General features: G+C 41.0%; 1 protein-coding gene across 9 annotated transcripts in view; it reads right to left on the bottom strand.

Annotated features, from left to right (window-relative positions):
- Positions 1-15,727, bottom strand: part of NDRG3 (NDRG family member 3) — an 83,103-nt gene that overhangs the window by 56,991 nt on the left and 10,385 nt on the right. For 6 of the 9 annotated variants that reach the window (XM_059706062.1, XM_059706065.1, XM_059706059.1 and 3 more), the window contains exon 2: positions 8,468-8,568. The exons of 1 other annotated variant lie outside the window; for it this stretch is intronic. In XM_059706062.1, the coding sequence (XP_059562045.1) occupies positions 8,468-8,524 (57 nt within the window). In that variant the 5' untranslated portion in view covers positions 8,525-8,568. Of the gene's footprint in view, positions 1-8,467; positions 8,569-11,602; positions 11,744-15,727 lie in introns of those variants that run through there. 2 more of the 9 variants (XM_059706063.1, XM_059706061.1) reach the window with 1 other exon arrangement.

Genomic DNA, 15,727 nt, shown 5'->3' on the forward strand with positions numbered 1-15,727 from the left:
ATGGTCAATTAAAAAAACAAAAGAAGATCCTCTCAGAAACAATTCTGTATCCCACTGTTGGCAGGACAAAACAGAGATCTTAAAAACACAGCCCAGTATGGTATAAAAAACCCCAAAGAAACAAACTGTCCTCCAGATAAGAGGAACTAGTACATCTACAGCAGCACTATCCAATATGGTAGTCACTGGTAACATGTGGCAATTAAATTTAAATGTTACAGTTTCTCAGTCACATTTGCCACATTTCAAGTGCTCAGCAGATACACATGGCTAGTGGCAACTGTATTATTGGACAGCAAAAATAAAAAAATTTTTCCATGATTGCAGAAACTTCTGGACAGTACTGATTTAGATAGAGAAAGCTTTTGCAGGAATAAGGCTATGGATGAACAGACCTTAGTTCTCTAAAGGTGGCAGTAAAATCACAATAGGTTACCAGTCAGAGAGACTGCAGATAATACTGAGAACTGGAAAGGGTGGTGGAGACAGCTGGTCTGAAGTATTATTCCTGGCATGAAACCAAGTTCACAAAATAAAGTCTGATGCTATCAGAGCTTGGAGAGACAACAAAGATACCGTGCAGATGGGACTGGGACGCTTATTTCTCAGGAATGCCGCTACAGGTGAAAGGGATTATAATATTTCACAGCTCCCATTAGCCTCATAATATGCCCAAGAACTCCTTCAGAGAAATCACTGTTTAATTTCTTTTTTTAAAAAAATATATTTTTACTGATTTCAGAGAGGAAGGAAGAGGGAGAGATAGAAACATCAGTGATTGGCTGCCTCCTGCATACCCCACACTGGGGATCAAGCCCGCAACCCAGGCATGTGCCCTGACTGGGAATCGAATGACCTCCTGGTTCATAGGTCAATGCTCAACCACTGAGCCACACTGGCTGGGCCATTTTGTTTAACTTCTAATTAACGATAAGAAGCAGAAAGAAGGGCCATCTTATATACTAGGGTAGATGGTTTGAGTAGAATATAAATGACCAGTGAGCCCGATTCCTGATTCAACTTGCACCTTCCCCCAAAAAAAGCACCAGTCATGAGGCATTCTGTGAAGCCCTGAAGTTTCTGAGATGAGCACAAAGGGAAATGCCAAAAGTGGAAAGAGATGATTCTTTCTAGAAATCAAAGCAAACTTCTCTTTATTGAATACGTAGCAAAAAACAACTACATGTTCTTAATCCAATGTACACAGCTAGGCTCTCAGAAAGAAAAGTACTAATAATTGAAAGAAGACTAACACTTGTTTTCTTGGCATTTTTTTCAAGAGATGCCAGACCCTCTTGGAGAATGGCTTCAGGCTTCATGAGTGATCATCTTAGAGAAAGGATATGCCTGGGTTTGTTTGACAGTATTTAGCATCCAGAGTTTCTGAATGGAGGCCATTACTCGATCTGTGGTCACGTGAAGACATATTATTTGAACTCATTAAAAATTTCATACTGCTTATTGGGTGTATTCTGGAAGGATCAAGACTTCCTGGGGCCCTTCCATGAGAACTTAATTGTCTCTGATATTTGAGGGACATAATTCTACTCTACCAAAACTTATACGAGTTTCCATGTTCAAAGAGATTCTTGCACTAAGCAGACTTAAATAGATGAAAGGGATTCAAGAAAAAAAATTAAAATAATATAATAATTGGGGGAAAGACAAAAAAGAATGATAAATTATTAATGAAAGTTGCAGTCAAGGTAGAAACCAGCTAAGAGGAGCGTTTCCTGGTAGAATCTCGTGCCAGGTGTAGAAGGTAAGTGAAGCAGTTCCTGAAGGTAAATTAAAAACAAGTAATTCTCTCAAATACAAGCCTGGAGATTAAGCAAAACGCAACTAAGAATAGGTCAGTGAATAAAAAGAAGTATGAAAAAAGGGGGGGGCGGAGGGAAAGTTTTAAAAAGTTAAAAAAAACAAAAACCCACAAGTAATTGCTAGGGAGAAGAAGAGAGATGTAGTTTCCCAACATGAGATCTAGTCAAGAGGAATATATAGTTTCAAAAGACAGAAAGTAAAAGATATAATGTAAAAGAAGACAAGATAGATAAGACCACAGAACCAACTACCAAGAGGAAGATTTGAAGTCAATCTACCTGTTCTGTGAACTTGAAGGGAGTGAGGTTGTCTAATTCACCATTTTATTCTCAGTCCTAGCACTTAGTAAATGCAATAAATTTCAGTTTGCATAGGTTATCAACATCCCAAAATAGACATACTCAATTTGAATAAAAATATCAAAGAAGAAGAATTATATGCAAATGATATGCTAGAAATTAAAATGGGGGAAGGAAGCTGTTTTAAACAGTAAAATTTTAGAAACAAGTTAATTTTAAAAAACTATTAGAGAATAAAATATGACATTTCTATTAAGAGAAATCTGTTCAAGCTATAATCCAGAGACAAAAGTGAAAGTTCTACATATATGTGAGTATGTGTGTTTGTATGGCTGTATGTGTATATATATTTTAATTATCTATATTATTACCTTCAAAAATACTAATTAAAAAACTGAGACTTCATAAAGAAACTTATAAAGAGGTCAGACACTTAGATAACCATCTGCAGACTGATGAAAAAGTACAATTTCAATTCTAAAAAAATCTCTACCTTAACAGACTATCAGGCTAACATTATGTGTCACTGACCCCTTGGAATAAAAACTCTGTGGGCACCAGGCTAAGTTATGGTTAAAGCTTGGGCTCCTCCCACCAACTCCTGCTGACAGAGTGTTGAGAACTGTCTACCAGAGTGGTATCATTACTTGCTTGGGAACTCATTTACTGCTCCAGTCCCATCTTGAGAATTTCTGACAAATGATGTGACAATCACCTCCTAGTTAGCATGTTAAGGGACACCCACCCTCTAGTGCACAGTAGATGTAGTACTTCCCGAATATCTATAATAATAAAAGTGTAATATGCTAATTAGACCGGACAGCCAAACGACATTCCAGACAACCTTTCAGAGGAAGCCGGGGCTGCAAGGGCCGAGGCAAGCCACCACAGCTTCGAGAGCTGAGCCCCTTGCACGAATTTCGTGCATCAGGCCTCTAGTTCTTTAATGAAAATGTCAATAAATTTTTTTTAAAAGAAACCTTGGCACTAGCCCTTTGCCTGTTTCTACTATTGGAAGGTTATAAAAAGCTAACTCCTGAGTTCTCTCTCCGACCCTCCTCTCCTCACATTTCTATTTCTAGTCTCTAGTAGAAAGAGAAATCAAACTGTAATACGGTCTACCTGTTCCTACTGTAACAACAACCAAAACGAAGTAAAAACTTGTTTCTGTTCTCCCAACCAAATATTTATACCCCTTCTTGGTATTTTCTCAATTCTGCAGGGTCCAATTGTGGCCCCCTACTTATTTTCTCAAGCCTGGCTGCTGGCTTTCATCAGGCTCAGTAATATCTGAACCAATAGTAGGTAGAGGAGGACAGGAAAAATGAAGCAAAACCCAGTCAACTCTCCTGCTTGGTATAAGGTCTTTTGAGTGAGGAGTGGAAACTACCAGCTACAAGAGGCAGAGAGCAGATCATGGGAAGATCTCTAGACCCCTGATTTAAGTTGAAATCAACAAATGTGGGATCTAGTCCTGGCTTTACTACCGTACTAGATACTAACGTTGGACAAGTCATATAACCTCTCTGAGCCATATCTGTAAAATAAAGCTGAAAATACCTTTAACTACTTATTTTACAAGAGGTTACGAGATTTATTTGATACTAGAGGGCTGGGGCATGAATTTGTGCATGGGTGGGGTCCCTCTGGGAGGCCTGCAGGGATTGGGGCTGAAACCCGCACTCCAACGCCACCTGCAGCTCCTACCTGCCGCTCCCACTCATCCCGGCCCCATTGTGCCTGCTGCGGGCTCATACCCAATCAGTCCTGGATCGAGAGGCTTGCACTGCCGCAGCAGCGCTCACCAGCCATGAGCCCTGCGTCTGTTGCATCTGGTGCCCTCCCAAGGCAAGTGACCTGTGGGATCAGGCTGAAACTGGTTCTCCAACATCCCCCGAGGGGTCCCGGATTGCAAGAGGGTGCAGAGCAGGCTGAAGGGCCCCACTGGTGCATGGTTGGGCCGGGGAGGGACTGCAGGAGGGCTGCAGGATGTGTCCGTCCCAATCGTCCGGACCCCAGCAGCAAGCTAACCTATTGGTCGGAGCATCTACACCTGTTGGTCAGTGCACATCATACCGAGCGGTTGAGCAGCCTTAGTATATCATTAGCATACCATTCTTTGATTGGTTGTTTGGTTGTTCTGCGTTTGGTCTATTTGCATATTACCCTTTTATTATATAGGAGGATTTGTAAAAATGCTTTGAAAATTATTAAATGCTATTTTTTAAAAAATCATTTCATATTGCTGTGCAGTTTCTGGCCTACCAAAGCAAAGTGCTAGTGGGTGCTTCTTTTCATCACTGGAGCCAAAACAAGCACAAAAAAATTACCCACTTCTTCACAATTCTGAGCTGAGAAAAGCCTCACTTAACACTATTTTGAGAATGCTTCCTCACAGTCATCTCAGGACAAATTTCTCCATATTAGATTGGGTCTAGATTTCCTTTAGCTCCCTGAAGCCAGGAGAGTATAGTGATGTCTTTGTATAAGTGTGTGTCTATGAGAAGAATGGAGAGAAAGATGAAGTGAAAGAGACATGGCAAGCCACAGCAGTGATGCCAAAACACCTACTGAGTGAACATGGTGGAAAGGCCTCAGGTTTTGGAATAAGAAAGATGTAAGTTTTAGTCCTGGCTCTGCCACTTACTGACTGGGCAAGCCACTCTTTCAGTCAGATTTTCATCTGCTAAGTGAGGAATAATACTATCTACTTCAGAGGGATACCCTGATCATTAAAAGAGAGAAGGTATGTAAAGCATCTGGCATTAAAAGGTGCTTAATAAATAATAGCAGGATAGGTTAAAGTGAAAAAACTCCCCCCCAAACAAAAAAAAACTCAAGACATCTATCTATACCTATTCATACCTGAAGGCTTGTCCTTTAATAGCAGTGGCTCTCAACTGGGGAGAACTTTGCCCCTCAGGAGACATTTGACAATATCTGGAGACATTTCTGACCGTCACAACTGGGGAGATGCTACTGTCATCCAGTGAGTGGGTAGAGGCCAAGGATATACCCTACAATGCACAGAACAGTCTCCCACAATAAACCGTTCTCCAGCCCAAAACCGTAGTAGTGGTAAGACTCTGCAGTAGGCATTCTTAGGTACTCAATCAGAGTAAGCTACTTCACCTCTCTTAGCCTTAATTTCCTCACCAGCAACATGGGCGTAATTGATCTGTTTGTCCTACATCACCAAGCTATTGGCAGAGTCAAATGAAATAATGGGTAAGCAGCATTATCATCATTATGCTGTTCACAGGGTATGCAAAAGCACCCACTTGCTCAGCAAAGACAGAAGCATTGATATACTGGGGGGAGGGAGGACTAACTGGGGTGGAATTCTTTGTTTGGGAATGCCCCATCCAAAGAGAACCTCTTGCCAATCTACTTCTATAAAGCTTCACTGGAGCAGGGGAGCTCTCATGCACAATGAATAGGAGCACTTTTTAGGGAGAGAGAGCATGGGAAGTGGGTAGGAACAGCACAGGCATATCAAAGAGGAGCTAACAGATGTTAGGAAGTGAGGCATTGATTACTTGAATTCTTAGACTGCATGGGCTGAGTGACTTAAACAATAAAAATTTATTTTCTCACAGTTCTGGAGGTTGGAAATACAAGATCAAGATCCAGTAGGGTTTAGTTTCTAGTAAGAGCTCTCTTCCTGGCTTACAAACGGCCACCATCTTGTTGTGTCCTCAAAAAGTAGCCATCTCTCTCTCTCTCTTCCTCTTTTTAAAAGGCCACGAATCCTATTGGAATAGAGCTATACTCTTTTGACTTCATGTAACCTTAATTACCTCCTTAAAGGCCCTATCTTCAATAAAGTCAATGGGCGGGTAGGAGGGGTTCAACATATGAATTTGGGGGAAGAGGAGCACAATTCCGTCCATAGAACTTGGGCAAACATCAGACACAGCCAAGGCATCACTGTGGCCTTAGAGAGGAGGATTCAGAAATTAATTCAATGCTTTTCTATGGTAACAGTCACTTTTCCATATACTTTCTCTATGAGCTATGCAATCAATCCTGCAACTCTTTTGTATAGGTGCCTCTTCAGGCATCCCGTGTCCTTCCAGGGTTAGGAAAGGGTCCTCCTCTTATCTGTGTCCCAGTCCTCAAATAGCTGAGACCCATTAGGTCATGGTTTTCCTACACTGGCTAATCACTTTAGGCCCGGTTCTCAATTATGGGAGTTTTCTTTTTTTTTTTAATCCTCACCTGAGGATATGTTTTTATTGATTTTTTTTTTTAGAGAGGAAGGGGAAGAGAGAGAGAGAAACATCAATCAGTTGCCTCTAGTATGCACCCCAACTGGGGTTTGAACTTGAAATCTAGATATGTGCCCTGACCAGGAATCAAACCTGAAACCTTTTGGTGTACAGGATAACACTTCAAATAACCGGGCCACACGGGCAGGGCAATTATGGGAATTTTTTAAAAAGCTCAACCACACCACAGAACAATTCAATCAGAACCTCTGGAGGCAGGGCCAACGCATTGGTGATTTTCACATCTCCCCAAGTAATTCCAACAAGCAGGAACAGTGATCATAGAGGTGTATGTGTGTGTGTCCATTTATCCTCCCCTCAGATTCCAATTTAGTTGGTGTAGAGTGGAACCCAGGAATCTGTATTTTTAAACAATTACCCGGTTGATTCTGGTGATCAGCCAGATTTAGGATAGATTATAATCTTCCAGAAGCTAAACTGGCTACCTACCTGTCTTGTAACTTCATTTCTGTGGCTATGCATAAACTTTACAGAAGATTTTATTTCCTTCTTCTTCTTTGTGGCACATCATTTTGGGGATAGCCCTTCATATGCACCAAAAGACAGTACTTAAAGGAGTTTTTTTTAAACATGAGGGGGAAGCAGCAGAAGAAACCAAAGTGGGCTAAACAAAGTGTACAGCTTGCCAAGGGAAAGAACAAAAAATCTGGTGAAAGATGAAGGAGGGAAAGTGGAGATGGAGATGATGTCACAGGAGCTGATAGGATTCAATAGCAAATTAACAAAATGCATAGTAAGTCAACAGCCATAGAAGTTGTAGGTGAAGGGCCCTTCTTTCAGCAAAAAAAAAGGTAACAGGCAACAACGTCTTTTGGTGTACCCCTCAGCCCACCCAACCTCACCCATTTTACCCTCACTCTTAATCAATACTTCCCTCAGGAAAGAATGCCATGTAGTCATTCACACCAAGCTACAAGAGTATTTTAATAGGGGACAATGACAATAAACCAAAAGAGGATTGAAAAAAAGGAATTTCAGGCACATTTACTGAATGGAGTGGGACCGAAGAGAGGATAAGCCTTTCTTAGCTTTTTGGTAACTTATATCACACTGGTCTTTAGCTTGTGTACTTCTTTAACACTAAAATAAAAATGAGGCATATTCCTGACATTCAGGCATCCCTGGATGAAAACCTCCACGTTGGCAGAAGGGTCCCATCATATACTTTTTTTTTAATAAATATATTTTATTGATTTTTTACAGAGAGGAAGTGAGAGGGATAGAGTTAGAAACATCGATGAGAGAGAAACATCCATCAGCTGCCTCCTGCACACCTCTTACTGGGGATGTGCCCGCAACCAAGGCACATGTCCTCGACCAGAATCGAACCTGGGACCCTTCAGTCCGCAGGCCGACGCTCTATCCACTGAGCCAAACCAGTTAGGGCCCATCATATACTTGACAAACTGTAGGGAGAGTGCTGTAGCCTATGCACTTCACTAGCCATGGATGTTTTCCTTAGAGAAACTGAAACTCAAGCCGTAGGTGGTTTGGCTAGGTGGATATAGCATTGGCCTGTAGACTGAAGGGTGCTGGGTTCAATTTCGGGCAAGCCACATGCCCAGGTTGTGGGCTCGATCCCCAGCAGAGGGCATGCAAGAGGCAGCCCATCAATGATTCTCCTTTATCATTGATGTTTCTATCTCTCTCCCTTCTCCCTTGCTCTCTGAAATCAATAAAAATACATTTAAAAAAAAGAAATTGAAACTTAAGATACTTGTATTTTAAGTCAAATCCCACTCTCATGCTTTCTACTTAACTTTGCATTATTATTTTTCCCCTAATATCTCTATCTGAAAAGCAGGAAAATCTCAAGGATAACATGATTCAATTTGGCCTGTGGAAACAAAGTAGAAGGAAAGAAAAATGTGGAAAGGCACAAAAAAGATGGTTAAAAAAATATATTTTAAAAAGTATTCCCTCCATAGAAAGTCAAGCTAACTATGTTTTGAATTAGTTACTATTTAGATAATATAGAAATGAACTAATCGCAGAAGAGACATTTTAGTGGAAAGAGTAGTTTGTACATTTTAGTGAAAACAGAGCAGTCTTTACCTTATCATTTAGAAGTGGTTTGATCTCTGTGAGTTGAACATCCTGAAGTTCATCCATGAGGAAGATGAAAGTAGAGGATTCTCAAAAATAAATCAGTAACTCTGAAACAGAAGAGAAGGTAGTGAAGAAAAAGGCTTAAACTAGGAGTTGGGCCCTGGCCGGGTAGTTCAATTGGTTTGAGCAGTGGTCGGCAAACTGCAGCTGGCAAGCCACATACAGCTCTGTGGCCCCTTGAGTGTGGCTCTTCCACAAAATATCACGTGCGGGCGCGCATGAACAGTGCGATTGAAACTTTGTGGCCCATGAGCAGAAGTCGGTATTTTGTGAAAGAGCCACACTCGAGGGGCCAAAGAGCCGCATGTGGCTCGCGAGCCGCAGTTTGCCGACCACTGGCGTTAGAGCATCCTGCCGATACGCCAAAGTTGCAGGTTCTATCTCTGGTCAGGGCAGATACAAGTCAACCAATGAATGCATAAATAAGTAGAACAACAAATCTCTTGTGTGTGTGTTTTTTCTCTTTTTTCCTTTCTCTCTCGCAATGAAAAAAATTTAAACCAGGAGTTGGAAATATAATAGTCCCATTACTTCCATTCATTCAAATATTAGAGGTTAGCATGTGACATACACTGCTCAGGGTGCTGAAGACACAAGAAACTAGACCAGTGATGGCGAGCCTTTTGAGCTCGGCGTGTCAGCATTTTGAAAAACCCTAACTTAACTCTGGAGCCGTGTCACATAAAGAAATTTTTTGATATTTGCAACCATAGTAAAACAAAGACATATTTTTGATATTTATTTTATATATTTAAATGCCATTTAACAAAGAAAAATCAACCAAAAAAATGAGTTTGCGTGTCACCTCTGACACGCGTTATAGGTTCGCCATCACTGAAATAGACAGTTATGGCAGACAGACTCAAAGTGGTGTCTATGATCTCTGCCTTTTGATATTCACATCCTAGCATAACTTCTCTCTCCCCTGAATGTGGGAAAGACCCATGACTTTTATTATTCCTTCCAAGGACCCAGAGAATGCCAAGCAGGAACACTCTTCAAACTATGGACCCACATGCCAATCATAAGCATCCCAAACATTTGTGCCACTTAGAGAGCACAAGCCTGATGATAATTTAACTTTCCTGTAGAACATGATTCTTTTTCTCAGATCCCAGGCATCCTATAAACTTGATTAAGCTATTGAATGCTCAAAAGCTGAAATTTTTAGTTTGTTTTTAAACTGATTTTTTAAAAAGTGTTTTTATTGATTTCAGAGAGGGAGATAGAAACATTGGCTGCCTCCTGTACGCCCCCTACTGGGGATTGAGCCCATAACCCGGGCATGTGCCACAACTGGGAATGGAACCGGTGACCTTCTGGTGCTTGGGACAATGCTCTACCAAATGAGCCACAGCGGCTGGACTTAGTTTGTTTTCTACCAGTTACATTTCAAAAGGAGATGGAATGGCTTGAATCTTTTATCACAAATTTCATCCAGCATCTACAATTCTCTCTTTTGCAGTCATGCTTTGACCCAGTTAACTCTAAAAATATTGGCCTACCTGCTATCTACTTATGTGTTTATTAATCACACTATAAACTGTGGCTACTTTTCATTTGGACTTCACTGGTTATCAATAATTTAAAATGGCGATTTTAAAGTTCTTTTTCCTATTATAAAAGCAATACTATATATGCTCACTTTAGAAAATGTGGAAACCACAGAATAATGAAGATATTTTACTTAGTGTTTCCATCTAAAGACAACTACTGTTAAGATTTCGTCTATTTCCATTTGTTCTTTATTCGCATGTAAAATGGTGATTTCCTGAAAATGTTTTTCCAACCCACCTGCTTTATTCCCTACTCTAACTCACTCACTTGCAAGCAGGATAGTTCAAAATGTTGATAACTCCAATGTGACTACATAAGGCCTGTCCAAGAGGCTTGGGAACAGAGGAAAGCCTGAGCTGCCCTCAGGTCCAAAGTGACTGGCATTCACTGTGTTCCCGTGCAATTTATAAAGATTAAAAAAAAGTGATGATGTGATGTTTGGGCCAGGACAAACACTTAAATAAAGGCACAAATTAAATAAGAAGGCTGTCCCCATCAGCTGGGTCCAGTGCAGACTTAATGCAGGACAGGAAGCTGCTATAGTGTGACTTAAGAATTGGCAATAAGACAATAGATGTTCACCTTCCACATTAAAGGGGACCTAATGCATTCTTCTAGAGACTCAATTTTTTGCTTAGTTCTAACTGTTCTGAGCCCTTGCCAATGAACAGTTTTTTAACACCTATGCAAAAACTAAGACCACATGGTGGAAAATTCCATCTCCAGATCTCCCAGCTACACAGACTGGCTTCCTCCTGGGGAATCTAAAGCCTAAGTTCTCTCTGCACAAATGATATGACTGGCAGATCCATCCTGGTACTAAGGGATATTAATATTTTTAAAAGCTAGTAGGGATTTTATAAACTGCAGTAAATAACAAAATGCTAACCCTCTGTCCCAGCTTTATGAGGTAGAGGGAAGACTGAAAAGTAAAAACCAGCCATCCTCGAACTGAAGAAGTGAGCCTGATACCAAATGGCTGAGGAAAACGGGGGGGGAATAAATCCTATACTGTGCCAGGAACTATAACCTAAGCACCTTATGTTGAATCCTCCTAACAGTCTTCTTGGGTAGATATCTTCATTTCTTACTCTAAAGTTGAGAAACTTAGGCTTAGAGAGAAGTGAAGTGACTTTTCCAATATCCCACATCTAAGAAGTACAAGGCAAGGATTTAAAAGCCTTTGCTTTTCCCACTATACCATAATGTCAACATCAGGCTCTATCTACTGGCTGTAGAACCCTGGGCAAGTTTCTTCCTCTCTAGTCACAGGGGCACCTCCTTGAAGTAAAGGTAATAGAAGCCCAGAGTAATTCTGTATCACTAATAACTCAGATGCCTTAGAATGAAGGTTTGAGTCATCACACCAGCAAAAAAACCCTCAATATCTCAATAGTTAGCTGAGGATTAGGAGAACATGAGTAGGGAAAGAGAAACAAAATTCCATCTATTACTTGGTAACCAGTTTCAGAAACAATGGTTATTTCTTGCTTTTTGTTAGAACAGTGAGCCTCAAACAATCACCTGGATATCTTGTTCAGGATCTTAGGCATAATCAGCTTTGAGTGATGACAATCCAATAAATGACCTCATCATATGAGGAGTAAAGATCATTTGAGTTGAGATGAAGAACAGAAAGGCTAGATTATTAGCACCAATCAAACCCTAATAGAGATGAGGAGAATGGGACAGAGGAAGACAATTTAATTTTATCCTGCCTTCTTCTAAAAAAGATTTCAGATGAGAATTCAAAAAGATTCAACAGTCGCCGCCCCCACCCCTCAAAATAAATAAATAAATAAATAAATAAATAAATAAATCAACAGACCAGACTAATTAGAAGGGGAATGATGTACTGGAGAAAGATAGAGTTTAGTAGTTTAGTGCAGAAATCTAGTTGATGGGGAGTGGAGGAAATCAATGGGGGGGGGGGGGGGGAGACATCTTTAATACTTTCAACAATAAAGATATATTGAAACAAAAGAAAGAAATCTAGCTGGCAGGTGAAAAGACCCTGAGCCAGCTATTAAAATCACAGATATAAAGAAAGGAAATCAGGGGTATAAAATTGATAAAAACATTGTGAGGTCAGAGAAGTCAGGTTTTGCCAAGGTTTTGTAGGGGTTCAGAACAAGCCACCCCAAGATGTGCCTAAGTAGTACATGGATTATTTCGAGCTCCCCTGGCCACAACTATCTAGGAGCCTGGCCCACATTAAGAGTTATCACCAAAAAAAAAGCGCCCAACCAGTGTGGCTCAGTGGTTGAGCCATGAACCAAGAGTTCCCCAGTTCGATTCCTGGTCGGGGCACATGCCAGGGTTGGGGACACAGAGTGGAGTTAAATTTAGTGAGGAAAATCTGTGTAGGTGCTAAAGGAGAGCAGAGCTTGTCACCCCAAAGTATGCCTCTTTGGGATATTGATTATTTCAGGCTGATTAATTTTAAGAAACAGCAGACAAGGGAAAAGCTCTGAAAACCAAGTAGAAGGACATTGTAAAAGGACATTTACAACTGTAGAAGGACACTTCCATCTGTAGAAGTGTTTTCCTCACTATACCATGCCTGCGTTTACTATCAATGATGAAGACATGGACTTAACTCTATAGAACAATCTTATTTTTATTTATTGTACTTTGCCGGGTAATTTCCCAGAAGTGACTCTCTATCCCCAATACCTATTGTCTTTAGCTGAAGGTGGTATTTAAGGTGATGGCTTGACATTTTGGAGAGTTACTCATTAGTTTTCCTGGGTCTCTCCCCTGTATACAGGAGGTGTTCATTTTATTAAACTTTGTTTTTCTCCTGTTAATCTGTCTTGTGTCAACTTGATTATTAGGCCAGCCAGAAGGGTAGAAGGAAAATTATTTTTTCTCCCCGACAGCACTCACCAAACCAGAGACGTGGAGGAGCTGTAGGCCTTGGGCTCTTCTGGAAGACAACTCAGTGATAGAAAAGAAAGCAGAACCAATAAGAAACAAAGAAAAAATGCTCAAGAGATGCAAGAGGTAATGCAGAAATACAAAGTCAAAGAAGTCAAGGGAGAAGAGAAGTTTACATGAAAGGGGAGAAAACTGTCAAATACTGGAGGAAAGGAGGTGGGGAAGGAAGCCTAAGAAGGAGACATTATCTTTGGCAGTGAAAGTCAAAAGTATTAAAATCTAGGAAAAATGAGGTTCAGTTCTCCATGCTAAAAAAAAAAAAAAAAAAAAAAAGCCCATGACTATTACCTTTTAGAAATACAGAAACTGACATTTCTGAATTTAAATGTAACCAAAAATGTTCTTAGGATGGCCAGGAGAGGCACCAGTGTTCTTTGATATTTAGCGCTTGAGAGGACCTTTAAAGATCAAAACTACTGAGTTTTAATTTTTGCACCAAAACTCTGAAGTAGAGGACAGAAAAACATGTAGGGGTACTGGTTGAAGTGGTGATGAGACAGCTAGGGCTCTATAGAACACAGTTTAAATAAAGTCCAACAATATATTTGTGGACAAAAAGGGTCCACGTGCTAGCTACCCTGACAAGCTCTGGGAAGGCCTGTGTGACAGCCTTGCAAACTCACGAAGACCTAAAGTAACCATAAAGGATGGTATGAAATTAAAACTTTTAAAATTAAAAAGTAGACTAAGGCGGGTAGTCCTGTCCTAGGCCTGTATCAACTTTGATCTTTACTGAGCCTATTGTCTTTTTGCATCTAAGATAACATACCTTTGGAATGTCTGGGTAACTTCCCTTTTTCTGGATCCCTCAGGGCACAACCAATGCACCAGGGCAGAAACCACAAATTCCCTCATTGTTATTATTATCATGTAACTATCCTGTAGCCACTTATGTAAAAGAAGCATGTGTCTATCATTTTACTTTTTTAAAAAAATATATTTTTATTGATTTCAGAGAGGAAGGGAGAGGGAGAGATAGAAACATCAATGATGAGAGAGAATCACTGATGGGCTGCCTCCTGCACTCCCCCTACTGGGGACGAAACCCGCAACCTGGACATGTGCCGCTGGCCAGAATCAAACCTGGGACCCTTCAGTCCGTAGGCTGGCGCCCTATCCACTGAGCCAAACCTGCTATCATTTAAATATATATATCTTTATTGATTTCAGAGAGGAAGGGAGAGATAGAAACATCAATGATAAGAAAGAATCATCAATTGGCTGCTTCCAGCACACCCTCTACTGGGGATGGAGCCAGCAACCTGGGCCTTGACTAGGAATCAAACCGGTGACCTCCTAGTTCAGTGGTCGCCAACGTTTCAGACCTCACGGACCACCGGTTAGCGACCGCTGTCCTAGTTCACAGGTCAATGCTCAACCACTGATTCACGGCAGCTGGGCTATCGTTTTACTTCATTTGACCACCTCCCCCTTTGCTTTCTCCCACATCCCTAATCTATCACCAATGGACTTCATGTAACCCACTTACGTCTCCTCTTTTGATTGTAATGTATAAAACAAGGTGAAAAACTGCCATTCTCTGGATCATTACCACAGTATTTTGAGATTCTGCTTCCAGGCAACTGTCAACAGTTTGGCTCATATAAATTCACAAAAATTCTTTATAGCAAGCATGTCAAACTCGCGGCTGGCAGGTCACATGCCTCAAACAAGTTTGACATGCTTGCTTTACAGGTTTGAATGTTTCTTACCTTAACATATTTCTGAGTGCAACCTTTGCCCACGCAGAAAAAAATGAATGCCCAGATTCTTCCAGTCAAGGAAAGAGCCCTTAAGCACATCAGATGTGGACTCTAGACCCAGGAAGGCCCCTACCTAGCTGAGTGGTACTGGGCAAAGCATATTTCCTTTCTAGACCTCAGTTCCTCCACTTGTCAAGGGAAGAGGTTGGGTAGGATGACCTTTTGGCCCCTGACAGGGCTGACATTCGTGACGTAGGAGCTCCCTATAAATGTTTTGATTTTACATTCTCCCCCACCTCATTTGATTCCATACTACAATCCTAAGAGGTCACTCAGTTATCAACCTGATTAGGTTCAAAGACTAGTTGAAGGTCACTTGCAAATCAGTGGGAAGATGCACTTGGTCTGACCCCAGGGACATGAGGGTCTCAGGCTTTAGCTCACTCTGCATTGTGTCCATTTAGTCAGAGAAAGCTCACTGAGATTTCCAGTGCTTAAAAACATTGCTTTGTTACTGAAAAAAGGCAGTAAGGGACTCTGTGTACTATTGGCTTTCTAAACTACAAGCTGTCTTGTTATGTTGCTTTTCCCTGACCAAGGTAATTTGTGAGGTCTTCATCAGGTTTTGCCAGGATGTACTTGATGCCAGGCCACTCGTTTGTATTCTAGAGGCAAAGTCAATCACTTTTGGTTTTGGCAAAATTGCAGACAGAAAACCAAAACAGGATGAAGGCTGTAAACAAAGAGGCATACTGAGGAAAATGAGCTGGACAGGGCCAGCTGGAGCTGGTGCTGAAATAGTTATGGCTGAAGAGCTGCAGGAATAGACCAGGGGACTGACAGAGAAGGTAGACAGTGGTGCTCCTACAACAGCAAGCCGATGCACATCCTCTCTTTTTATCTACGAACCAGTGGCCGAATGAGTAGTTAGTATAGCACTTTACAATTTACAAAGCACCTTTACATCTGACAACACATTGGATGATCACAAAGGTACTGTGAGGGA

This window comes from Myotis daubentonii, chromosome 8 (genome assembly GCF_963259705.1).
Source record: "Myotis daubentonii chromosome 8, mMyoDau2.1, whole genome shotgun sequence".
Lineage (NCBI taxonomy): Eukaryota > Metazoa > Chordata > Mammalia > Chiroptera > Vespertilionidae > Myotis > Myotis daubentonii.